Source organism: Martes martes, assembly GCF_963455335.1.
Source record: "Martes martes genome assembly, chromosome: 4".
NCBI lineage: Eukaryota > Metazoa > Chordata > Mammalia > Carnivora > Mustelidae > Martes > Martes martes.
This window is the reverse complement of record NC_137891.1, coordinates 164,691,031-164,718,796: the sequence shown is the minus strand read 5'-3', so window position 1 is coordinate 164,718,796 and position 27,766 is coordinate 164,691,031. Positions and strand designations below refer to the sequence as shown.

At 41.8% G+C, this 27,766-nt stretch overlaps 1 protein-coding gene across 3 annotated transcripts in view; it reads right to left on the bottom strand.

Annotated features, from left to right (window-relative positions):
• The window catches only part of KIAA0319L (KIAA0319 like), an 87,905-nt gene extending 60,169 nt beyond the window's left edge, over nt 1–27,736 (bottom strand). Inside the window, exons 1-3 of one of the 3 annotated variants that reach the window (XM_080800224.1) lie at nt 27,634–27,736; nt 27,290–27,385; nt 24,437–24,606 (exon numbers count right to left, since the gene is read on the bottom strand). In XM_080800224.1, the coding sequence (XP_080656350.1) occupies nt 24,437–24,578 (142 nt within the window). In that variant the 5' untranslated portion in view covers nt 24,579–24,606; nt 27,290–27,385; nt 27,634–27,736. Of the gene's footprint in view, nt 1–24,436; nt 24,607–25,589; nt 25,613–27,289; nt 27,386–27,427; nt 27,504–27,633 lie in introns of those variants that run through there. The other 2 variants (XM_080800223.1, XM_080800225.1) reach the window with 2 other exon arrangements.
• Between the last annotated feature and the right edge of the window lie 30 nt (nt 27,737–27,766).

Here is a 27,766-nt window from a genome sequence, read left to right as displayed (position 1 = left end):
AATCTTCAAAAAAAAAAAAAAAAAAGAGTAACACATCCAGGGATCACTGACATTTAGGTATGTGGCTGTGATCTTTACCCAGACTGAAGAGAGACACCTGGATTCATTCAGTGGACATGCACAGGGATGTGATGCTGGAAAACCATGGGAATCTGAGGGGCTTTTCTTTTTTAAACCAAAATTAATTGCCCAACTAGAGCAAGGGGTAAAGCCCTAAATGGAGGTGTGAAAAGTTCTGCCAGGTTTCTGTATAGTCTAGGAGTATTGGTTTGAAACAAAAGCATCAGTCCTAAAGCAAAATATTTCTGAAGGATCAGCTCCAGAAGAGTGAACATAAGGTGTCATCACTGATACAGGCCTGGAATGGGAGGAAAGAAGTTTCCCAGAGAAGCAGCACTGTAATGTGACAAAGTCTTTAAATATAATTCCTCCTATATCAGCCATCAGAAAAATCTTATAGGTGAGATAACTCATTTATGTACAGAATGTGGGATAGCCTTTATGAACAGCTCATTTCCTTTAAACCATCATAAAATTCACATAAGCAAACAACCTTACAGATGTACTCAATGTGGAAATTTCTCAAGAAGGACTCAACAATTATTAATTACCAGAGAACTCATTGTAGAGAGAAACCCCATCAATGCATGTATGTGGAAAAGCTTTCAAAAAGAACTCTATCCTTTTTTTTTTTTTTTAAGATTTTATTTGTTTTTTTTTAACAGAGAAGAGAGAGGGAACACAAGCAGGGGAAGTGGGGGAGGAAGAAGCAGACTCCCCGCTGAGCAGGGAGCCCGATGCAGGACTCAATCCCAGGACCCTGAGATCATGACCTGAGCCGAAGGCAGACACTTAACGACTGAGCCACCCAGGCACCGAACTCTATCCTTTTAAGCCATCGGAGAATTCACACCAGTCAGAAACCCTATGTATGTAAAGACTAGGAAAAGCCTTTGCTCAGAACGCAGCCCTTACTCATCATGAGAATACACAGTGGAGAAGAGTCTTTCAAATGTAATGAATATGGGAAAGCTTTCAGAGATAATTCCTGGTGGAACATCAAAAAATCCATACTGGCAAGAAACCATATTGGTGTAGCGAACGTGAAAAAGCCTTTAGGAAGAGCTCAACCCTTATTAGTCATCAAAGAATACATACAGGAGGGACACCTACATGGCTCAGTCAGTTAAGCGACCAACTCTTGATTTCAGCTCAGATCTCAGGGTTGTGAGATGGAGCCCCACATCAGGCTCCACAGTGGAGTTTGCTTAAGATTCTCTCTCTCCCTCTGCCCCACCCCTGCCTCTAACAAAAAAAAGAAAAATAAAAAATAAAGAATACATATAGGAGAGAAACCGTATCACTGAAATAAATGTGGAAAATCTTTCAGGTAGGGGCGACTGGGTGGCTCAGTTCTTAAGCGTCTGGCTTGTGCTCCCTCTCTCGCTGTTGTGTTCTCTGTCAAATAAATGAATAAAATCTTTAAAAAAAAATCTTTCAGGTGTATATCATTTGCTAGACATCAAAACTCACAGTGAAAATAAACCCTATTGGTGTAAATGACTGTGGGAAAGCCTTTGTGAAGAGTTTATTGGATATGAGAGAATTCATACTGGACAAAAATCCTATCACTGCAAGAAATACAGGAAAGTCTTCAGGCACAGGCCTGGCCTTGCTGAACATCAGAGAATCCATATAGAGGAAAACCTCAGAAATGTAATAAATACAGGAAGACTTTTCCCAAAGCTCAAACCTTAAACAACATAAGAAAATTCATAACAAAGAGCCACCAAATGTAGTTAGTGTGGTAAATCACAAAGAAAGGGTTTATTCCTTCGAGTATCAAAGAAGAGACATTCAATAAATTATACACTTAATAAAAATATTCTGTGCACCTCCATGCCAAAGAACTTCTCACTTGTAAAGATTTCATTATAGTATGGTTTGTACTGGTGAAATATTTGAAAAACTTCAAGTCTATCGGTATGAAAATAGTATAGAATACCACGCAGCAACTGAAAACAATGAGGTAGAATTGCATATACAACAAGAGAAAGAGCCCCATGAGGGGTGCTGGGGTAGCTCAGTCAGTTAAGCAGCCGGCTTTTGGTTTCAGCTCAGGTCCTGATCCCAGGGTCCTGGGATCAAGCCCCATACGGGGCTCCACACTCATTAGGGAGTCTGCTTGAATATTCTTTCTCTCTCCCCTCTCCCTTTGTCCCTCCCCCAGCTCACGTGTGTGTGTGTGTGTGTGTGTGTGCTCTCTCTCAAATTAAATAAATCTTTAAAAAGGAAAAGAAATATTCCCATGATATCTTAAATTAAAAAAACAAGTTGCAGGGGATACCTGGGTGGCTCAATCGGTTAAGTGTCTGACTTCAGCTTAGGTCATGATCTCTAGGTCCTGGGATCGAGCCCTGCTTCAGGCTCCTCTCTCAGTGGGGACTCTGCTTGTCCCTCTCCGTCTGCCCCATCCCCTGCTCATGCTCGCTTGCTCTCTCTCTCTCTCAAATAAATAAAATCTTGTAAAAAATTTTTATTTAAAAAGCAAATTCACAAAAAATATATATATGATGCTCTTATTTATATTTTTTAAAACAAACCCTTCTTTGTTTCTACATATATATTATATACATTCCAAAGGATCTGGAAAAATGAAGGCCAAACATTAACAGCCAAAAACAATTTTTTTTCAACAATGATCTGCGCTTTCATCATAAAAGCTGGAAAAGAGTAAATTATACCCAGCATAAGTTGAGAAAGGAAAAGATAAAGATAAAGATAAGAGTAATCAATGAAACAGAAAACAAAAAGTAGAGAAAATCAATGAGACCAAAATCTGGTTGTTTGAAAGATCAACAAAACCGATAAAGCTCTAGTCAGACCGATGACAGAAAAAAAGACAACAGTCACAAATTAACAATATCAGGAATGGAAGAAGAGATATCACATCACTACTGATTTAATAAATCAGTACACATCACTACTGATTTAATAAACCATGAGCAGCGAACTATGGCTCACAGGCCAACTCCAGCTACTATTATTGTAAATAAAGTTTTATTGGAATATAGTCACACTCATTTATTTATATTGTCTACAGCTCTTTTTGCTCCACAATGGCTAAGTTTTTTTTTTAAGATTTTATTTATTCATTTGAGAGACAGAGTGAGCAAGAGAGAGAGAGCACACAGGCAGAGGGAGAGGAAGAGGGAGAAGCAGGCTCCCCTGCAGAGCAGGGAGCCCGATACAGGGCTCAATCCCAGGACCCCGGATCACAATCCATGCTAATGGCAGACACCCAATTAAATGAGCCAGGCACCCCCACAATGGCAGAGTTAAGGAGCTGCAACAGACTTTTATCTTAAGACTCACAAAGCCTAGGGGTGCCTGGGTGGCTCAGTTGGTTAAAGCCTCTGCCTTCAGCTCAGGTTATGATCCCAGGGTCCTGGGACTGGGATCGAGCCCCACATCGGGCTCTCTACTCGGTGAGGAGCCCGCTTCCCCCGCCCCCCACTCTCTCTGCCTGCCTCTCTGCCTACTTGTGATCTCTGTCTGTCAAATAAATAAATGAAATCTTAAAAAAAAAAAAAGACTCACAAAGCCTAAAATGTTTACTATCTGGCACTTTAAGAAAGTGCCCTGGTCTAAGAGAATGTACTTTTGTTTAACTTATTATTAATTAATGAGTACAGCCTAAATTTGGATGTTAACTTATAGAAGACTGATGGGTTACAAATGATTTTGATTTTTACAGAGATGCAAATTATTTCTGTCTAGTAAAAGATAACCTCAAAAGTTTAATTAGGCGCCTTTTCTTCCCACCTAGCTATTATCTTTATTTCTTTATTCATTCATCCATTCAACAAATATTATGGTGCATTTATTTCACACCAGGCATTGCTTTGATGGAGCTTAGAATTTGGATGGGGAGACAGAGATTAAACAGACACAATAATGAATGTAGGATTGCAAACTAATATAAGTGCTCTAAAGGAAAGAAATTCAGTCTTGGGCACCCGACTGGCTCAGTTGTTAAGCATATGCCTTTGGCTCAGGTCATGATCCCAGGGTCCTGGGATCGAGTCCTGCATTGGGCTCCCTGCCCAGCGGGAAGCCTGCTTCTCCCTCTCCCACTCCCCCTGCTTGTATTCCCTCTCTCGCTCTCTGTCAAATAAAAAAATCTTTTAAAAAAAGAGATTTAGTCTTTACAGAATAAAGGTAGGTAATTTGGAATTTACTGAACAGATACATTATCACATATGTGACATGCTAGCAAAGATATTCACTGTAGGGGTGCCTGGGTGGCTCAGTCAGTTAGGCGTCCAACTCTTGATTTTGGCTCAGGTCATGATCTCAGGGTCATAATCTCAGGGTTGTGAGATCAAGCCCTGTGTAGGGCTCCACAATCAGAATGGAGTGTGCTTGAGATTTTCTCTCCTCTTCCTCTGCCCCTCCCCCTACCCACACTCACTTGCTCTCTAGCTCTCTTTCTCAAACAGTAAATAAATAAAATCTTTTTTTTTTTTTTAAGATTTTCTTTATTTATTTGAGAAAGAGTGAGAGAGAGCATGAGAGGGGAGAAGGTCAGAGGGAGAAGCAGACTCCGCATGGAGCTGGGAGCTCGATGCCGGACTTGATCCCGGGACTCCAGGATCATGACCTGAGCCGAAGACAGTTGCTTAACCAACTGAGCCACCCAGGCAATAAATAAAATCTTTTTTAAAAAAAGATATTCACTATATGTTGCTTGAAATGAAAAAATACTGGAACTAACTTTTAAACTTCTCAATAGAGACTGATTAAATAAATTAAAGATCCATGCAGTTATGGAGATGAATAAGGCTACTCTATATAGTACTAGTATGCAATGATATCCAGAATACACTATGTAGAAAAAGAAAAGTTCAGAGCAGTGTGTCTAGTATGCTACAATTTGTATGTGTGGGGGGAAAGAATATAATGTTTATGCATATATGCATAGACTATTTTTGGAAGAATAGTCAAGAAGTTGGCATGGTTGCCTTTAGCAGGGGAAAGGAGGTAGCTCAAGAGACTGAAGTGAGAGACTTGTTTGTTCATGAAATACCCTTTACCTTTTGAATTTGTACAATGTACATGTATTATCTTTTGAAAGATAAATTTTAAAAATGTAAATAAACAGAAATGTCGATGGCTTCCAAGGGCTCTTAGGGTGATAACCAAAATCCTTAACATAACCTAAGAAGATCCTGTATGATCTAGACTATATCTACCTTTCTGGCCCCACCTTGTAGCAGTCTCTCCCTCAGTCATTATGTTCCAACCCACCAGCTTTCTTTCAATCCTCAAATGGACTACGCTCCTTCTCCTAGTTGGGCTCTGTGCATGCTGTCCGCTCTTCTGGGAACTCTCTTACCTCCCTTCTTTGCCCAGTTAGCTCCACTTATGAGATCTCAGTTCAACCATCATTGCCTCAGAGACGCCTCCATGCCAAGTCAGGTCTCTCCACTTATACACTCTTTAGGCCCAGTCACCCCTTTCCTTTAAAGCAATTATTGCACTTATAAAATTACATTTCTTGTGATCATCTGCTCAGTGTTTTCCCCACCACCACACTCGAGAATGACAGGGCCATGTCTGTTTTGTTTTTTTCTCTCTCACTACTGTACCCCCAATTCTGGCATGGCACTTAGCACATTACACTGTAGGTGTCCCAAAATATCTTTCTGAATGAATGCACAGATAAAGACATGTATGCATATGGAGGAAACCAGAGGGCCTGGTATCAGGTGGGTCATACTAAAGACATCCAGGCCAATGACAAGACTTCAAACAGAGATGAGGCCCATATGCCACAAAAAATGGGGGGGGTGGTGGTGAGTGAATGATGGTTGGTAGATGAGTAATGACTAGAGGTAGGAAGTGGTATAAAACTCAACAAGCAGAACTTTTTTTTTTTTTAAGATTTTATTTATTTGTTTGACAGGCAGAGATCACAAGTAGGCAGAGAGGCAGGCAGAGAGCAAGGAGGAAGCAGGCTCCCCACTGAGCAGGGAGCCTGATGTGGGGCTCGATCCCAGGACTCTGGGATCATGACCTGAGCTGAAGGCAGAGGCTTTAACCCGCTGAGCCACCCAGGCACCCCAACAAGCAGAACTTTTACATGACACTAGAGGAGTACTGTTCCAGAAGTGACAGTGAGAAATGATGAGGACATCAGTTCCACCTCCAAACTCAGGGATACATGGGAGATAGAAGAATGAGCAACCATTGCCTGCAGGCTAGAGGGAAAACGAAGGCTTTCTCCAAGAGAAACCAAGGTCTCAGAACATTCTCCCTATCTAATGTCTTAACTGATAAGTTTGAGTCCAGAGAGGGTTTAATAACTCAATGGATTCTTGTCACAGTTAAAAAGTTGAGAAGGGAGGGGTGGTAAATGTGAGTTGAAAAGTACAAAGTCATACAGGAATGTCAAGTCAGACTCACGCAAATCACAACGGTTAAGGCACTTCCTAGCAAGAAAAAAGGAGAGGATGGAAAGTTATGATGATGAACTGATGACAGGGTTGCTGCCTATCCAGCCTCAATATAAATGGTGAAAGCTCTGAGGCAAATCACAGAGAATTTCTGTGGAATTTGGGGGAGCAGATTTAGACTCAGGGGAAATGGTCAAGGAAATTTACGGGAATTACAAGGTTGAAAGGAAAGGAGCAAAAAATCCTAATTTCCTGGTTGTTGCTAGCAGCTCTTGTCAAATTCAGATCTTAGAAAGAAGAGGAGATAAAAGTGGGAGTGGGTGGGGGTTACCTATAAGACTGGTTTGCCCTGCAAGGGTCTTTTACTCCCATGGCTCCCTGAAGAATGTCACATAAGCTATGCAACTATCCGGTGGTATAAAAGAGAAACATTTTATTTTTTAAAAAATTATTTATTTATTTATTTGACAGAAACAGACATAGTGAGAGAGGGAATACAAGCAGGGGGAATGGAGAGGGAGAAACAGGCTTCCCACTGAGCAGGGAGTCCAATGAAGGGTTCGATCCCGGGACCCTGGAATCATGACCTGAGCTGAAGGCAGATGCTTAAGGACTGAGCCACCCAGGTGCCCTAAGAGAAACATTTTAGAACCCAAACACCCCCCCTGCTTTGTGAGGTGACCTGGAAGCCTCAGTTAGAGATCTTATCCATTACTTTGGGCAAGATAGAGAATGTCCAACGACAGAAGGAACAACCTGGGCAATCACACAGGATGTTTCAGACTCTCCCAACTTCACTTGGACTTCTTGATTGCTGTATTCTTAAAATTATTATTAAAGCTTAGTGACGGGTAAGATCTCTGACTCATGTGACTCTTACCTGACAATCTGATCCTTTATCTTAGCTCAAGGAAAGAGAGCCTGGGAGAGGACAAATGGTCAAAAGCACGTATGTCTTTGACAGTGACCAGAAGTAAAAGAAAATGTGAAGTATGGGGCAGGTTAACTGGCTATGGCATTGCTAAGAAAATTAATCCCAATAGTTTCCAATAAGGAGAAGAGATACTCTGATCTCTCATTTCACATATTTACTAAGCGGGATTTTGACTGAGTTTTTTTTTTTTTATTATTAACTGTTATTTTAAAAAAATGTTGCTCCATTATGTGTTCAATAATAAACACATGGGGGCAAAACAGTTCTTTCCCATCCATTCAGTGGATCATAATTCCTCCTCTCAGATGGCTAAAAGACACAGGTTCCAGATTCAGCTCTAGGTCCATCATTTACTATAATTTAACCTTTGAAAAGTCACTTAACCTCTCTAAGATTCAATTTTCATTGTTGTTACTCTTGAGAAAAAGAGTTCATCAGAGGAGGAAGCAGGGGAGCATTGGTAGAGTCAATATTGGATTCTAGAAGTAACTTGGATAAAAGGTAAGATGAAAATAAGCTCCAATTTTAGATCAGTTCCTCTCCTGCCCACGCCACCATAGCCTGGCTCTGCTCCCAGGGTCTAAGCAAAAGCAATATTAAATCTTTACAAAAGAGGGCTTACATAGAACCTTAGACTGAAAACTCTTTGGGAAAGTCTGGCTCTCACTGCTGGTAGGAGCAGGTAGAAAGCTTACCCAGGTACAGTACAGGAGGGCAGAGCCAATCCTTCTAAAGCCACAACAAAGCAGAGAATACAGAGCTCCCATATGTACTACCTGGAAGATCCCCAAAACTGGGAACTCTGGAGCTAGCAATGCTTACTTATCATTACTACCTCTCAAGATACAGAATTCTAATAAATCTAGCACAAAATCTAGACCTGGTTTCATAATTCCAAGTAGCAGAATGGAAAAGTCTACAGAATATATAAATTATTACCAGAGGAAATTCAACAAATGCTTTAAGAAGCCGTGAACAAGTCCTGAAACACTGAGAGGCAGTGCTGTTGCCTCGGGCATCTGTAAATCTCAGGTAACAAGCCTGACTTTTCCAGGTAATTTGGAAACTGCTCTGGCTGCCAACCAAGAAGGAAGCAGAGACAGAATGCCCACAACCATAGGAACCATACTGTTAAGGCCATTGGGAATTCACACTTAAGCCAAATTCGTCAAATCGTATCCCAGTGGAAGGGCTGACACGGTGGGAATGAGAGTAGAGGGAATGCCCCGCCAGTATGACTTCAAAAAACAAAATAAACAAACAAACAAAACCAGCTGGTACATTCTTCTGCTGGGGTGAAAGGGGAGCCAAGTTTCTGTGGACAATAATGATATATAGGCAAAATTTGCACTTACTTTTAATATCCATTGAAACTAAAATTCCTTTCTAGAAATCTCACTATTTTATAATACGGTTAAGAATCCATTCGAAACTTTCCTTTGATGATGATACCTGTAAGGAACTATTATCAAGCAGTGAAGCAGCAACCTTAAATTTGGTGAAGTCAGTGACTGTCCACACCGTCTTCCTGCAGCTATAACCGAAAGTATGCATTCTCTCAGAAGCAATGCATCTCGGCCAAGATGGCTGCCATATGAAAATGAGACAAGCAGGCATATTATCAATCCCGAAACAACTTACAGGAACTGTTCAAATACAAACCACCTCAGGGGGCACCCTCCACCTTCCTTTTGACTGTCAGCATGTCTGCCACCTGTACACCCACCAACAAACAAATACAAAAATGGTTCCAGTGACTCCCCACACCAGTTCTCTCCCGCGGGGGTTAGCACATTCAGAAAGCAAAGCAGGGGAGATAACTAAATCCTCTGAAGGGCACAGTCAGGTATTATGAAGTTTGGTAATAACCGGTGCCCTTTCTCCCTTCAAAAGGGCCAATACTTTTTCCTCAACTACGCACAGGTTAGATTGAAAGGTGGCAGCAGCCTCACAAAGCAGCCCTTTGAAAAGAAAATAATTACCATTCATTCATTGCCTTTGCTGTGTGCCTAGCTTTGTTAAGAGCACAGTTTGTTAAATGTTGTGGTGTAGGTGATTTGCTGAAACTAAACTAACTGCTAAACAAGAATCAATAGGCTTTGTGTCCATATTCTGACTCCTTTCCCTTGACTGTATGTAACATTTCCATTTTTCCCAAAGACCATTTTGATGAAAGACAAACTCCCCATGGAACCAGCTGCCCAAAAGATACCTCACAGCCACTATTCACGTTAACTCTTGATGGTCTGCTAGATGGAAAACAAGCTTCCAGCCACGTGATCACAAAACCTGAGCCCTGTAGCACTTCTCTGATGATGATGAGACAAGGATGAAGAGGGGCACCTGGGTGGCTCAGTCCATTATGTGTCTGCCTTTGGCTCAGGTCATGATCCCAGAGTCCTGGGATCGAGTCCCACACTGGGATCCTTGCTCAGTGGGGAGCCTGATTCTCCTTCTGCCTCCCACTCTCTCTGCTTGTACTCTCTCTCCGACAAATAAATAAATAAAATCTTAAAAAAAAAAAAAGGCACTCCAAAGAGTAAGTCCTCCCTATAAACACTGTCACTAAAGAAGCCTTAAGGTGCTGGATTATGGCAAATTGCTGAAGAGAAAAACCATAACATCTCTGTAGAAGATGGCAATATTTGTGGGTAAAAGAGGAGGAAATGTTCTTTTAATCTACCTACCTAAGGCAGAATACTGATACTTAACAGGTTAAAGGAACTATGAAAACCACCCTCATTTAATCTTGGTTTAATTAAAAAAAAAAAAAAATACATCCAGTATCCAAGGTGAGGATCATACAGAACCTTCTGGAAATCTGAGTTAAAAAAAAAAAATAGCAAACAAAAACAAAAAAAATGTGTTTCCAAAAGAAAATCCCATATGAAGATCAATACCCTTATTCTATCTCACCCATCTTCTGTCCCCTACCACACAGGTTGAAGTTGTGGCCCCTGAAATAGGACTGCCTGGGTCTGAATCTATGCAGCCAACTTAACTAGCCTGCCATCTTAGCTCATTTTTCTTGGTTTCTTCATGAGTAGAAATAGGAATGATAACAGTACCTAAACTCATAGGATTGTTACAGACATAAAAAAAGGTAAGCTATGCAAAGTACTTAACACAATGCCTCACATGTAGTTAAAGCTCAGTGTATATTAGCTGCCATTACTTTTGTTGTTACCACACTTCAATTTTAGCACAGGCACCACTTCTTCCAGAAAGCCTTCCTTGAGGAAACTGTTACCCCAGGGTCCCTCTCTGCACATCTTCTATCACAGAATTTTCTTTCACTGGATCATATTTGTCTACCTCATATACTCTTCCCCGTTTAAGTGCTGGGTTGTTTCTCATATCTCTGTATTTGTAGGCCCAGTAAAATACTTGGCATATAGAAGGCATTCAAAGAATTGTTTAAACATTTACCCAAAATTTAAATAAATTTATGCAATTTTTTAAACTGACAAAATCTAGCAAAAGATGTCAGCTCCACTACAAATTTACTTGAGTTGTTGTCATTTGAATCAGCTCCTTAATATTAATTAATTTCCTTGGCTAAAATGCGGCAGGGACAGGAAAGAAAAGCAAAGTTCCCAGTTCACTGAGAAACAAGAAAACAGCTTTCTGAATTAGACTGAAGAGAGCACTGAATGGGAGGTATGAGATGTGCAAAAGAGACACAGAAGAAAAGCCAAATGGATTAAGAAGAGATTGTTGAATCGAACATAACCAGCTAGAAAAGAGCCTTTCCTGCCTAAACTGAAAAATCCTTTCAAATCACAAAGCAATCTTTACTCATGAAAGGACAAACCAAATTTCCGTTCCCCTAGCTAGTTCAGCTCACTCCACCTCACTCAAAGGAAAAACAGGCTTTCACCACAGAACTTTCTGAACAAAGTGACAGTGGAGAATGGTTTCCAGTTCACCTAGACAAATGGCCATTCATCACAGATGACATCTAGATCCATTCAATTTTCCTTCTTCTGAGCAGTGATGAGAAGGAAAAGAAAAAACTCCTCAAAGTTTCGCTCACCTAGGCGGAAAAGATGGAAACCAGTCTATCACAATTCTAATACCTCTAGCGTCCACCTGATGCTTTTTGAAAAAAATCAAAAGTTTGCACTAACTGGATACAGTTGCTATTAAGTTTCAAAGACCTATCTGTAAGATTTAGACCAAAGCCATTTTCACAACTAAGCAGCAAGTGAGAGTATTAATCAAAACACTGGTATAGCTGAAAGTAGCTCTCCTGCCATAAAGTCACCAAAAATGATCCAGTCATCAAGGCCCTTAATATTTAAAGGCAGATTGGAGCCAAATGATTAAACCATTAAACGATTAAACTTATAATACTTAAAGGCAGATTGGAGGCAAATGATTAAACTATTAAATGATTAAACTTTGTAATATTTTAAGGCAGATTGGAGGCAAATGATTTTAAAAAAAACCACCAAAAAACCTGTAACTGGGGGGGGGGGGGTATATGGCTGCATATAATAAACTCAGACTCTCCTGCTTCGCTTTTTCTCCCACCACCTTATGACTAAAAGACTGAAGAATGCTGTCAGCAAGAAGAGCACGCCTCCAAGCCACAGCATGAAGGAACCCACACCTCTCTAAGTAACACTGGCTTTGTACCTCAAAAAGCACAGGTATCAAATGATAACAGATAAACCCTAGCCTGTACATAAAAACGGTTCTAAAAAGAAACTGTTTTTCTATAGAGAAAGCCCCCAGGTATGATGTGATGAACCTACCAATTCCCTCTATGGACCACTTGCAGATGTTATTGTTAAAAACCTGCAGTTGACTGCCATCTCTGACTGCAGGGCTGATAAATTATTTGCATTCATCACAATCACACCAACCTTCTCTGGAAACCCACACAGTGAACCTTGAATCAGAGCACTGCTTTGTTTTTTGGGAAGGTTTTTAAAATTTTTTTGCTGGCTGATTTGGTTTTCTAAAGAGGTCATTTAGAGGACTGTGGCAGAGATATGTAAATTAAATAAAATAACAGTAAGCGTGAAAGGAAATAAAATAATGGAGCAAACCATGAAGTGCTATTTCAGCAGATAGGGCCAACAGAGGAAAAGTTTATGTCAATTTATCCATTAAAAATCTCTCTTTTTGGAGAATTATGTAAGTGTCATAAAAAAAAAAAAAAAAAAACCACCCTGCAGTGGGCTGAACTGGGACATGTGAGGACTCAATACAACCAAGCTTCAAATACTTAAATATCTTAAACCACTTTTTGCTTATAGCAAATAAAATGCAGAGCTACAGATGCTTTCTCATCTGTGTGTAAATGAAAGCAAAACTGTGTGAGTAGTTAGTATTCTTAGAATTTTTGAGAGCCAGTTTATTTAAATTAAATCCAAGCCAATCTGTATCTGTACAGAAATAATTTTCTCAGGGCTCTTATTCTCTAGACTTTACAGAGCTGTACATACTCCGACTCTTCCTCTCCCTCTGAAATAAAGAACAGAAAAGAGCTCTGCGGGTTAAAAACCACTTCAAATGACTCTGGGAGAAGGAAGTTCAAAGGGATTAGAATATCACTTGTCTCAGCAGCCTGTTATAGAACAGGGTTCAGCTCTTCCCTGCCCGATTCTTTGTGCTCCCATGGCACATCTTGGAATTTATCATGCTTCTATATGTTTCTATATCTATCTCTGCCTCCATAGTGTGAACTCTCTGATGCCAGGAACTAGGTTTTATTAAGCTTGGGACAGTGTCTTTTGACCTGAATTGTATGTATCTACAGTATGTACATAACATAACACCTAGATATAAACTATCATTAGGTGATTTGAATTAAGCAATCTAGAGAAGGTATTAAAAATGCAATAAGCAGGGGCAACTGGGTGGCTCAGTGGGTTAAAGCCTCTGCTTTCGGCTCAGGTCATGATCCCAGGGACCTGGGATCGAGCCCCGCATCGGGCTCTCTGCTCCGCGGAGAGCCTGCTTCCTCCTCTCTCTCTCTGCCTGCCTCTCTGCCTACTTGTGACCTCTATCTGTCAAATAAATAAATAAAATCTTTTTTAAAAAAATGCAATAAGCATATTTTAAGGCACTGAATATAAGACAACACATACAAAGAACTAGGGATCAATTTAACTAGTGTAATCTAGTTAAAGCCATCAACATAATGCAGCACCAACATTCAGATAGTTTGTACCATTTGGTTTATTTCCTGCAGTAATGGGGCTCCTAACAGACTTCATATTGAAGACATGTACTTACACATATCCTTCTCTTAAACCTCCATTTTCAAATTCATTATAATACCCATTCTACTGACAGAAGTAAAAATTGGGGCAAGATGGTCAACGCTTCTCACTACCAAATGTATGGACTCCCTGTAGCCACAGAGACACTGGCCTTTCCTTAGCATCATCTGTAAACCAGCAATATTATTCTGCTGCTTCAAAAGTGACACTGGTTCTGGCAGGACAGTAAGGATATCCAAATGTGTGTGACTAGCAGACACACACACATACACACACACACACTCTCTCTCTCTCTCTCTCCCCACAGACACATAGGAAAACCCTTGAAAACACACCATACACAGGGCCTTCGCTCTTCACCTCTTCCTCCCCACTGACAGAGGCAGCCATGCTGCCAAGGCAGCAACCCCCACGTGAAATATGAAAGAGTGGAGGCGAAACAGCTCCATCAAAACAGCGTGGAAAAGAAAGGAGGGTGTGCTTGTCAGCGAAAGTCTCCGTGGAAAGGACAGACAACTTTTGCTTCTGCTTGGACCATCCCCAGCAAATGACCCTGCTCAAGGTCCGCTTACCTGAGCTTAGAAGCCAAGCCCTCCCTTTAACCTTTCACAGACGAGGTAACGGGAAAATTCACCCTGTTAGTTGAAAAGTGCATTGTGAGAAATGTCAGGGTGCAGCTGATAGGCATACTCTGGAGAGCGCAGCTGAGAGCGGTTTTGAAAAGAAGCAGTTAGAGACTGAGGGAATAGAATGCACAGGTAGAGAGAGTATGGCACTGCTTCTGCACTTGGGGCTGTTTTGCTTCCTGCGAAAAGCCACAGACTGACCCAGCAGGACGCAGATTACTCAACTTTCTGAAATGGAATCAGGCTCTTCAGCTTCTCTATTTATCCTAATGAAGACTCACTCATTTTACCTGGCCCACTTCCGTAAGCCTCCAGCTGATGCAGGCTGCCCCCAGTTAAAGACAATAAACATGGAGCTGTCTCTCTCTCTCTCTCTCTCTCTCTCTCACACACACACACACACATACACACACAGAGAGAGACGCAAACAGAAGAGCCATTTCTTTTAAAAGCCAGTCCTTTCAAAAATTTAAGCCTGAACCTGAAATTAGAGTAGAGAAGGAAAACCAGATCAATATAAACACGCCATCTCCCAGGTCTGATTATACCAGTCATTCCCCTTATTACCTAAAAGTGAGAGAATCCGTGAGCACACATTTATTTCAAATGCAAATGTGCTGCTGGATTAGAATCAAAGCATAATGTTAAGCCATTTGGAAGAAAGACAGCATTCCTAAAAATCCTGTCATTCACTGGGAGGGTTTGAGAAGGGGAACAGGACAAGTGACACTGGGCAGTCACCACGGCAGCAGCTGTCTGCAGTTGGTGGTGTTTCAAACAGGGCTTGGCCAGCATTCCTCCATGCTTTTGTTTCTCCTAGAACAGTGTCTGTGATGGTTAATGCACTATTCAGGGACATTCTTAACTCTCGCTTATCTCAGGGTATTTTACAGTGTCTTTTTGTGATTAACCAGAGAAGTTCAGAATTTGTAGGATTCGGTGCTTGCCTGATGCTAGGCATTAGAACCATTCACCAGACGGCCTGAGTAACCACCCTGATGCCAAAAAGACAGGAGCACACTGACACAGAAAAGAGTTTCAAGAGCTGCCTGGCTGGGTATATCTAATACTTATTATGAAGTCACCAGAGGACAAACACTTTCAAGTTAGGGACAAAGGCTGCAGCTGTCACCCTTTCCCAAATCTCCAGATAACCACCCTCACCGCTTATCTGGGGACACTGGTGGAGAGAGTAGCTAGATTAAAAGGAAAGCTGGAAATATACTGTATTGTAGACAGGGGCTTCACCTACACAATTCTTAGCAGAAGGTTACTCTATTGAAGCCAGACATCAAATTGCCTAGTCTCCTACATTTCTAGGATTTTGCAAAGAACACTGGGTCTCCTCTGTCACTGAATTACCCTGGGACCCCAGGGAGACATCAGCCTCTTCCAAGGGACTCTTGATACCAGTAATAACATCATCCCTTCCAAAGAGATTTTCTGTCCCCTAGGAATGGCAAAGGAATCAACACACTGCAAGCTCCAGGAGCACAGAGACCATGTCCGCCTTACTCACCACTGCATTTCTAATGTCTAGGATTATAGGTATGCAATAAATGGGTTTCAAAGGAAGGGACTAACTCTGGCAAGCTACTTCTGACACAAAATCCAAAAGTGTTATTGGATCAGCCTCAGTCAAAGCAATAACCAGGCCTAGCACAAGGTCTTGCCAAGCACGGCACATCATCAGTTTGGGGGACAGTGAATCGGGGCTGAGAGCCAGGTAGTGTCATGAGAGCAGAACAGAGTTCTGTTCCAGAGAAAAAGTATCCCTGGCTAAAGGAGGAAATAAATGTCATGCTCCTCAGTGGCATGTTGTAAGTATGGAAAACATACAATAGAGCTCATCCTGTCAACCAACCGCAGGTCTATAAAGCGGTATGAATGATGGTTTCCTTTTCCTAACAGTGCAGAAAGGCCAGCGGCCACCTGCATTCTACTTCTAAAAGTGTAGGAACTGAGATCCACTGCGTGGAGGTTCAAGAAGCTAGCAAAGAACTCAAACCTGCTGCCCACTGAGTCATCTTGGGGTGAGACAAGAGTTGAACCAAACAGGATTTTACATTATCATTTTATAATGACTACTGTTAACATTTGCTGAATTGTTATTTATGCACCTGGGTGTAGGTAAAGTATTTGTGTGAACATTTTATTTAATCCTCACAACAATCCTCTGAGAGGTACTGTCATTCTCATTTTGTAGATGAGAAACCTGATGAAAGGTGGGTTTCAGTAATACCACCCCGTATATAAGAGAACCAGGAATCGGCTGATGACTAGGTAGATAGTCAAGCCCCATTCTTGCAACTTCTTTCTAAAATTTATCCATTAGTGTCTGAAATCAAAAGTGGCTCAAGGATCTTAACCACGTAGGCTGACTTTTCTTAACAAAGCTCTTGAAGGAAGGATCAGAAAGAAAGCTGAAAAGGCAGGCCCTCAAACCAAGAGCTATGCATTTTGACCCAAACTTTTCAATACTACTCATCTGAGATGTCTAAACACGAACCACACACACAGTTCTCCATCACGTTCCTACCAATTTCACACGATACCATGAATTGGAAGCCGTTCCAATTAGTAAGATTTTTATGCAATCTCTAAAATAAGCCAAAAGGCTTGCTTTGGCCCTGCAATTATTATTTTGTTTTTATAAATTCCTCCACTTTTATTATTCCCTCCCTTGAGGAATTCCTGAGGGAAGTCCACTTCAGACAGTTTTTAAATCACACTGGATTTCCTGCCCAATTATGCCATTTTCTTATCCCTCTTCACTTTACACAAGTTAGGAAATACGTTTGTGTTTGCATTATGTTTCTGAAGGGCAAAAAGTACTCACCAAAATTATACTCCAAGATACAGAGCAAGACTTAAGATGACTATCTTTTACTGAAGAGTGTCTAAGCAAGACACAATTACTTCATTTCATTGGGAGAAAGGTTAATTTTAGAGGATTTTCACTGGTTTTAGGTCAATTAAATTGTGATATAACAAGATCCCAAAGACTTGCTTAATGCTAGCTGAATTTTAGAATCAAAAAGCCTGCACGGTTTGTGTTAACAACCAGAAAACTCTACCTTTCCCCAGCTGCCATGTACTCAAGTCATTATCCTACAATCTGAGGAGACAGATTTAGGATTAATAATTTATCACCTTCCTGTACTGCAATATAGTTAAGAATATAGAACAGTTTGGCAGGAGAAAGTTCCTGCTGAAGGCTCATCACTATGAGATCTATTCCATTAGTCATCCACCTTAAATTAGGTACCCAGCAAGAAGAGCAGAGATATAATGCCCCCTAAAAAGTCTCCTGAAAATTCTATTCTCCTAAATATCAGACCAGTGTGTGGTCAAAATATTACTCTCTTAAAAGAAAAAGATACCACTTGGTCTGTCTGGTATTATAGTCGTCAAAGTACAACCAAAGAGTAGAGGCAAAGGAGGAAAGTGAGTTCAGGTGTCCTCTGTCTGCGAGGGGCAAATGGTGGCAGTTACGAGAACAGAAAGAGAATGGCAACTAGTGGAGAAAAGACTTTTTGCTAAGCTAGGAGCTGTTTTTGTCCCATCCTACCCTGAGTTTGGGACTAAATTAAAAATAAAATATAGCAGGGGTGCCTGGGTGCCTTGATCTTGGGATTGTGAGTTCAAGCCCCATGCTGGGTGTAGAGATTACTTAGAAAATAAAAAATTTTAAAAAAATATATGGCTGAGATAAATGGAGATCAAAATATCTTTACAGGGGCGCCGGGGTGGCATAGTCGGTTAAGCATCTGACTCGTTTCAACTCGGGTCATGATCACAGGGTTGTGAGATCAAGCCCAGCACTGGGTTCTACCCTCAGCACAGGCTGTGCTTAAGATTCTCTTTCCCCTCTGCCCCCTACCCCCACATACACTCTTGCTCACGTGTGCTCTCTAAAATTTAAAAAAAAAAATATATATATATATATATATATATAGTCTTTATAAGTGAAAAGGTGACTGGAGAACATAGCTTAGATGTACAGTCACAAATGGGCTTTCCAGTACTTAATTAAGCTTAGCCAAGTGGACACATGCAGGCTGTTGGGGCATGGGCAGACCAGTTAGAGCATGGCAGGGAGAGAACACATGCCAATCCTGAAGCCTGGCCATTCCATACAACAAGATTCTTTTCCACCCTCACCAATCAGAAAAAAGCACTCTTCCCTTCAGGGAGAGAACCACAGAAAAGGCAGAAAAAAGAGCAAAAATGACCTTCCAGCTTCTGTTCCCTCCTGGCAAGTGAAGTGCCCATTTAATGAGCCAAGATAGAAAAACAGAGTAGGAAAGAACAATTCTCCTCAATATGTATATTCCAACATGGTGCTATTTCCAGCATTATCTTTAGGTTAACCCAACAAACCTTTACTGCCACCTACTATGTGCTAAATGCTAGCTATGTAACTATGATTAAGACAGTTTAATGAAAGAGACACGTAAGTGATCAATCATAGTAGCCATCTGCTTCCAGCCACATCTGCTAGGATTACTTAAGTTACTGACTTAGAACAGAGGTTACTCCTTGGCATACCTGGCACCAGACCCAATACCTACCATAAATAATTACAGAACTAGACAGAATATACAAGTGCTTTCAGTCAGGAGATGACAGGCAGTGCAAGGCTGCAATCCCCGAGAGAGGGGAAACTTGACCTGAGGCCTACAACTGCCCAGTTCTCTGTTAAGGGACAACTTCCCAACCATGGCACTGAAAGCTGGAACCCGAAGAGAACACAGGGGCCTCACTGAGCCCAGGAAGCCGAGTTCTAAATTGGCTAGAACTGGAGAGGTAAGACACTGGAGAGGAAGGAGCTGTGAGAAGAGGGAGGCCCAGAAGTCCTTTGGGAAGGTCCCCTGCCAGGCTGAGGGCTGGAATGTAAAGGCACCGGGCAAGACCTGAGGTTTATTAGATAGTAGATGCTACAGCACTGAGAGGGAAACAGAATCACCAGAAGTCAAGCAGTGCTGGGGGCAGGAATAAGAGCATCTGGAATTTGACTCTGTCAGAGTGAAGAAATCACACCTCAGACTAGCAGACACCAGAAAGGCCTCACCTTAGGACTAAGGACCACACTTTAGAGCAAGACCTCCTCTGAACCTCTCCTCAACACAGCCTAAAGCCCCACAGTATAGCATAGTGTAAGAAAGATGTACAGACTCTACAAGAACATTAAAGAGTAAGTTCAAACAAAGGACCTCAGGGAACATGTTTACCTGAATCAGAATCCCTCAGTGAGAACAGTAATGGCATATGCCGAGCAACAGAGCGCTCTGCATGGAGGCATGAGACGGGACTCTATGACCAGTGATTCTAACGTGGAGGAGAGAAAGGAGTGTGCAATGACTCAGGGATGTCTACATTGGAACACAAGTGGAGGTGGTCTCTTCACTGCTCTAGGGAATACAGCAAGAAGAGGGGTAAAGGACCACAGATTTGGTCTTGATACATTAAGTTAGAGGTAACCGTGAGACATCCAGTTGGAAAAATGTGACATACAGGTGGCTGTGTGCTCTGGAAAGGAGTAAACGAATAGTTACGAATTTGGGAGTCAAGAGCACAGGGGTTACAGTTATGGGGAAAAAATGAGGTTGCCCGAAGGAAACACACAAGAGTGAGGCAAGAAAGAGTAGAAAGAAACAGAACCCTGAAGAACAAAACATTGAAGGAACAAGCTGACAAGGGAATGAGGGAAAAATAATTAGAAGTGCAGTGCATCGTCTGGAAGGGGACAGAGAACAGCACTGCATCCCTCTGCCTTTTCACCTACCACGGCACAGGTCTTAAACATTCATCTCCCTCAGGAAACTGGGAGTTCTTCCAGGGCAGGGAGTGCTGTACTGTGTTATTCTGATCTTTATTACCCACATTCCTACCCTAGGACCAGACTGCTAGTGAGTTCTCAAAAAACTCATTCTGAACTGAATACTTCTCTGAACTTACTTATTAACTAACTGTGTAGTCTACCTCCCAGCAGCAGGGGAATGGCAGTGAAAGTGTTCAGAGCCAGTTGTTAGCTTTCAGCTTACAGGAGCCTCTGTAACTCTCCATGGCTTAGGTTTCCAATGCTGGTTCAGGCCCTCTCACCTCCCACACACATGCAGACAGAACTCTGGAGATGTACATATTCTTTCTTTAGATATGTTAACATATTTGTGAATACTTAAATCAGATCTTGTTTCTCTCAAAGGCACTGTATCTCCTTAAGGTACCTTCATGTACCTCTGTTCTGAGTGTGTTAATTTTAAGCTTTACCTGTCAAATGACAGATTATGTTAAAGTTTAATTCTCAAAGGACAATTCCCTTATTTCTAACTTATTAATTTATTCAGTCAACAAATATTTTTATGGTGCACCTACTATCTGCCAAGCACTCGGTACCTGCTGGGAATACCCAGTGTAAGTAAAACAGGCAAAACGTCTGCCCTTAAGAAGCTGATATCTATTGCAGGAATTTCCAAATTCTTGGTGTCACCTCACTTTCACCTGCAGATAATCCCCAAGTCCAAAATGCTACTTTCAAGCCATTTAACAATAACATTAAATAGAAAAATAGTGATTCAAAGGTCCCTAAGGAAAACATAGAGTAACTTTTGTCAGACAAATTATAATCACTGCTTTTTAGCAGTGGGTTTCAGTACCAAACCCAGAAGTTGAAATTAAAAAGAAGCCCACTATGGGGCGCCTGGGTAGCTCAGTGGGTTAAGCCTCTGCCTTCGGCTCAGGTCATGAACTCTGGGTCCTGGGATCAAGCCCTGCATTGGGCTCTCTACTCAGCAGGGAGCCTGCTTCCCCCTCTCTCTACCTGCCTCTCCACCTACTTGTGATCTCTCTCTCTCTCTCTGTCAAATAAATAAATAAAAAGATTAAAAAAAAAAAAGAAGCCCACTGTATGTAAGTCAGTGGGTGCCTGGGGTTCTGCTAGAGATGGCATAAACTGCCAAGAGGTAAACAGGAATAACAAGAAAGCTGCCTTATTATGGTTAGTTTTCCAGAAATAATCCATATAATTCATAAGCTAAATGATAACAGCAAACAATGAAGAACGTATTTTATTAGAGAAAACTCAAGAGCTCAGTTAAAAAATGAACAAACTCACAAAGAGATAAAACCAACTCAGGCTGCCAACGCCAGGTTTTTGCTGCTATTATTCTGTTGTTGCTTTTTCAGGTTTCAGGTAAGCTTCCCCCACCCCTTATTAAAAAAAAGTTATACATGTACACAGAAAAAACATCTGGAAAACACAGAAACTGTATAAGATAATAATGGTAATTCCACCACTCAAAAAATATATAAACATTCAATTTATTTAATTATGTATCCTGTTTCAGAATTTCTATTATATAAAAGTATATTTTCTCTTTTCACAAAATGGGCACCTGATTTTATCACTGAACATTAAGAACATGGGGCGCCTGGGTGGCTCAGTGGGTTAAAAGCCTCTGCCTTCAGCTCAGTCATGATCTCAGTGTCCTGAGATAGAGCCCCGCATCGGGCTCTCTGCTCAGCGGGAAGCCTGCTTCCTCCTCTCTCTCTCTGCCTGCCTCTCTGCCTACTTATGATCTCTGTCAAATAAATAAATAAAATCTTTCAAAAACAACAAAAAAAAGAGCATCTCCCATGTACTTATTCTTCTAAACTGTGAATTCTGAAGTTGGATAATATTCCACATGTGGACATGCCACAATCTCACCACGCTCCTGGCCGGTTGTGGCAATGTTTTCCAGTCTAGAATAAATGACTGTTTTCATTCACAACCATCTAAATATATCCTTGAGATAAACTACTAAAAGGGCAATTACCAGGTCAAAAAATACTAACTTTTTAAGGATCTCGATATTTATGTCAAAAGTTCTCTGTTCAAACTTTCCAGCACAGTATGAGGGTAACCACATCACCGCTAGGCAGCATTAAATATATTTACTTGGATCCTCATCAATATAAGCTAAAAAAAGACCTCTCATTTTAATCTGCGGTTCTTTGGGGGCACCTTGCTGGCTCAGTTGGTGGAACATGGGACTCTTGATCTTGGGATTGTGAGTTTGACCCCCACGTTGGGCAACGTGATTACTCAATTAAAAAAAATTAATCTGCAGTTCTTTGGTTAGTAATGAGAATGTACATTTATAAATGCTTATACATCATTTTAATTTCTTATTTATGATACTACCTGTACGTACCTTTTTTCTCTTTATATGTCATTTATTCATTTTTTCTATTAAGATACTATGTTTGTTAAGAAATTGATGTGAAAAAGTTCTGATAAATTAAAATACATAACAAATCTGTCTGTCTTGTGTTACCTGCATGTTCCCTCAGTTTGAACACACATGGTTCTTGGTTCTTCCATGGCAGAAGCTCCAAACATCTCTAAAATGAAAGCGGTACAATCTAATCCCCACCAGAACCACTCCTAACAATACCACTTTTGCATTTCTATACTCAGTCTGCTCACCGTTGCTGTTTTTAAGCACCAAGCCGAGGGGATACTAAAGCCTAGCCCAGTAAGCCCAGAGTATTCTGTTTAACCAAGTGCTATTGACTACAAATACAGAAACACTCAGAAATGCTTCTCCCTCCCCTCCAGATGGAATTCCTCAAATAACAAGCTGCTCATCATGGTTCAGTGTAAAAAAATTGTCTTCGGTCCTCCAAAAGATTACCTGTGGTTGGAAGGCATAGTAGCCGAAGAAAAAGAGCACAGGCTACTGAGTGAACAGACCTGGATTTAGACACCTGGCTCTATAGTGTTCTTGCTGTGTGATCCTGGTCAAGTCATTTTGCCTCTCTGGGCCTCAATTTCTTTATGTATAAAATGAGACTAAAACTATCTGTTTTAGGATTATCGTGAGGATTAAGTGAGATAAGCTATGTAATGTTTATAACCAAGGGCCTGATATTTGGTAGGTACTCTTCAAAAAATGCAATCTTCCTACTCCGATAGTGCTAAATCAGTTACTTATTTAACTCAAATGATCTTACATAAAATGTTGGCCTGAAATAGTTAGCTGTCCCAGCAAAACATCATCTGGGTAAAAAAACATTTAGGTCAGCTTTCTGTCAACTGCAATTTCCACTGCTATAATTATGCAATCATCAACCACCACTGCAAGACAACAAAAACCCCAAAGCTGATGTTACTGAAATTGCTAAATACAGTAATTACTTGATTCTCTAGATCACGACCACCAACTCCTTTGGGAAAGCAACAGAGATCTTTGGAATTACAGGAGCCAAAAGGGTGATTAGCTATCCCAGACAGTGAATTCTACAACACAAAGCTTTGTCACTGCCCAGAATGGCAGCATACTGTGAAGTCTTTCTGAAACTGCTCTTCTCTCACATCCCATACTCTGCAAAGAACAATGTCAAAAGAAGAACTGAAAGGAAGAAATGACAGAAAGAAAGACGCCTTCTTCACACTTTCCTGGCAAGAGGTTCTAGCCTGGCGAAATAATCCCTAGGAAGAAAGCATTCTTCTTACAAGTGAAGATTACTTTAGGAAAGGAAAGGAAGCAAAGAATCATTTACTGAGCACCTATTTTCACAGGGCTGTACAACACATTTGAATTGTCTCTCATATCGACCTATAAGGTAAATCTTATCCTTCTTTACAGATAATAGGTAAGTTGCTCAAGTTTTCATAGTTATTAAGTAGAAACATCCAGCTCCAGGACTCAGGTCTTTCCAACTTTCAAATGTTTTCCTCTTCATTTACATCTTCACCAAATCTTAAAACGATCACGCCAATCCCCCTTTACAAAAAAGAACCCAATTTTAATTGTGTTTCCAAAACAAATAAACCCAACAAACTAAGTGTCCACCAAAAGGATGACCATTCAGACTCCTGGGTGGCTCCATCGGTTAAGCATCTGCCTTCGGCTCAGGTCCTGATCCCAGGGTCCTGGGATTGAGCCCCACATCAAGTCCCCCATTGGGATCCTTGCTCAGTGGGGAGCCTGCTTCTTCCTCTGCCTTCTGCTTCCCCTGCTTGTGCTCACTCTCTCTCTCTGACACATAAATAAATAAAATCTTAAAACACAAAGGATGACCATTTCTGTCAATTAGCAGATTACTTTTCTGCCTCCTACTTGTCTTTAATATGAACTGAAAAACTCACACAAAGTGCCTTTTTATCTTAAATCTATATAAAGAAAATGGTACCTGTTGACAACCACAGAGCACTGAAGCAGAAGCAAGTATAAAACGGGTACAGGCTTCTCGACCATTTCACAGATATCTGCCAACAAAATCCCAATAAAATCCAGAAAGCAGGGCTTGGCTTGACTCCCAGCCTCTTCTCCATGGCCTTCCAGATAGGCGGAACCAATTCACTATAAAGACAGAAAGAGAAGAAATTATATGCCAAGTAATTAATAATTGATTCCTGGAAATGAAGAGTGCTAGAGAATGTGACAGATTAGAGGGAAGAGAAATTTCAAGTTTGTCTTTCACTGTTCATACTTGCCTGTAAATTTTAAACCTGAGCCTTGACAAAGCTTATAATTATCAGGATAAAAACATAGCAAGGGATATGAAATGAATCCACTGTAAAACTGAAACATTTTACATTCTATTATTTTCTAAGCTAACAGTAAATCACCTGTGAGGAAGAATGGAAAACACCAGCCTAAAAAGTTTCAGTTCCAGTTCTGCCACCAAGAGCTTTCTGACTTTGACCAAACACACCTTCTTATCTATGAAGAGTTTGGACTACCAGAGTTGAGCACCTGAGAGTTTTGTCTAGCTGAGCTTTAAAAAAAATTTTCATGTGACTGTCTTTAGGAAACACATGCATTCTCCCATTTACTACTGCCCCACCACTATGATCTTAAAAATCTATCCACATTATACTTCGATGTCACCTCCCTGATCTCTAGAATCATTTGCAATTCCTGACTTGAATTCATAGGTACACTCAACAAATATTTGCACAGCCCTTACTATGTGCTAGATATTATGCTGGCTATTCCAGAATCTAGGAGCTGGATAATTTAAGTCCCTTCCAGAGAAAAAATAATTTTCATCTGTCTTTACAACTTCCCTACACTGTATAAATTATTATACAAATCTTGGCAATATCATGAAGATTGGTTGAGTTCTGAAGAAGCAATTCAAATTCTTCTGTCCTAAATGTGCACCTGTCACCCACATGTGGCAAATGACTCCAACCCCCAACCGCAGCCAGCATACAAGGATACTGGCATCACATAGGCTGGGTATCAATATTGACTAAGACCATGAAATAGACACATGCACGGACATGCACACACAGCTGCAAAACTGATGTACAGCCCACCCAAGAAAAGGTCTTCACCTAGCCTCAAGCATCTGAAGGACTTCTTCCTCATTCACTTCCATCCATTCTGATTTCTAGTAGTTTTGAAGTTGTATGTTAGGGAGCAGGGAGCTGAAAGATGTGTGGGCCAGTGACATGTTCAAAAGATTATGAAATGGAGCCTAAGTTAGAAAGTCTATCCAGCAACTTCTCTAGCCTTCCAAGATGGAACAGGGAGAGAGAGAGAGAGAGAGAGTGTGTGTGTGTGTACGGATCTTACCCAACACATTTCTGCCTACCACAAAAGGATTTTAAACTCAAAGTGACTCAACACCTGTCATCAATAGCGTGACAGGTGGGCGACAGAAGCATAAAAGAAATGAATAGGTTTTGAAAATGGGAGTAATAAACACCATTGAATTAGCAAGCCGATTAGAAGTGCAATGTCTTACAAGCCATGCATAAGAGAGAGGCAGAGCTCTTTTCATGTGAACTCCCAACAAGCCATGCCTCTGAAATAAATCTACAATTGCCTAAGGGCACAAATCACTGCTAGAGTCCTCAAAGCCTTGCTGACCAGAGGCAAGAACAACACATCACCAAGATCCAAATGGTTTGTTATAGATTCAAAGGGTAAAAACCCAGGGAGAGAACACACACCCCCACAATACTTGACAAACGAAAATCTAGAAAAGCTTGCAATAGTTTTGGCATTTAGGGCGTTACAAGTACACCCGAAATAAAAGCACTCTCTGTTGCAGCAGCTGTTCAGACAGAGCAGGGGGTAATGTTTACTTAATACTTCAGGTTGATGGGGGATGTATCATAGTTCAGTCTGTCAGCTACATACGTGGAACTCCATTTATGTACACAGCGATAAGATATGTTTGAACAACGACAGAGCAAGTCTGAAACAGCCTATTCAGCTGGTATGAGTAATCAAGAATAAAGCTCTTTAAAAAAAAAAAAAAGTCTCAAGATATTTGGGAAAGTTACAGAACAGACTGCCATGAATAACTCTGCTTATATTTGCAGACATTGTTTTCCAAATAGCTGGAAAAATGAACAGATTGTTCTGGGAGGCCGTCTTTCCAGTTTGTTCCCAGCTCCCAGTCTGTTAATCACAGAAGAAAGCACAAGGACAGTCAGCTAATGCTCTTCACTAACTGCATCTATGGTCGGTTGAGCACAAGCACCAGGAGGCGAGAGAAGGAAAAGCTTTCCTAGAATCGCCTGAGGTTTTCTCTTTTGACTTCCTGCGTTTCACCTTTGTGCTCATTGCAGACACCACAGAACCCCTCCGTGGGGGATAATTTTCTAAGTCCGGAATAAGGCAGGTTTCGCAGGGTAATTTACCCGCCGTGCTCAGCCCCGCCCCCCTTATTCCGCATTAACTTTCTATATTGGTGGGGAGACCAGACACAAGAGACAGCAGCTAAGGGCGAGGCTGCCAAAGTCGAGGGAGGAAGAACAGCGGCGCCCGGAGACCGGTCAGTCTGTCAAGGGATGGAGGATGCTGCGTGACCAGGCCCGGGCCCGAGAAAAACGGGGTTTGGCCTAGGACTCGAGCTCCGCACCTGCAAAAAGCCAGAAGCAGCTGGCTGCCCTAGCCGGGCCAGGAGCGCCACCTCCGGGTCCCAACACCCGGCCAGCGCACCCTCAGAAATAGCCCGTCCCGCTTGCCCCTCCCCTGAGCTCGTGGTCCTTGGCCTGGCAGCCAGCCGCCCCCGGCCACCTACCGGGGCTCAGGGCCACACAGCGGGGCCCCGGCTCTCGGCGGCCTCCGCCTCCTCCCGGTCCATGGGGTCGGGGCCCCAACCTTCGCTCCCCTCACCCTGAGGAGGAGGAAAAGGAAGAAGGTAGTGCGGGCTCCCCACCCGGACAGCTCCCTCTCGCCTCAGCCTCCCAGGACAGCGACCGCGGCCCGGAAACGCCGCCTCCTCCCACCTCCCGGGCTCAACCCGGAAACACACTCTTCATGCTAACCAGCCCTCCCAAGCACCACCCCCCCTCCCCGGAAGCTCAAGTCCAGCCGCGAGCCCGAGGGGGAGGAGGGGCAGTGCTGAGGGACAGAACTACGCACGAGCGAAGGAACCTGGACCCCCAGGCTGTCTCCTCCAGCTCTCCACAGGAAGTCTGCTCCTTCGCCTGCCCTCCGCGAGCCCCAGGCCCCGGACTCGGGCAATACCCACAAGCAAGATGGCGGCAATGGCAAC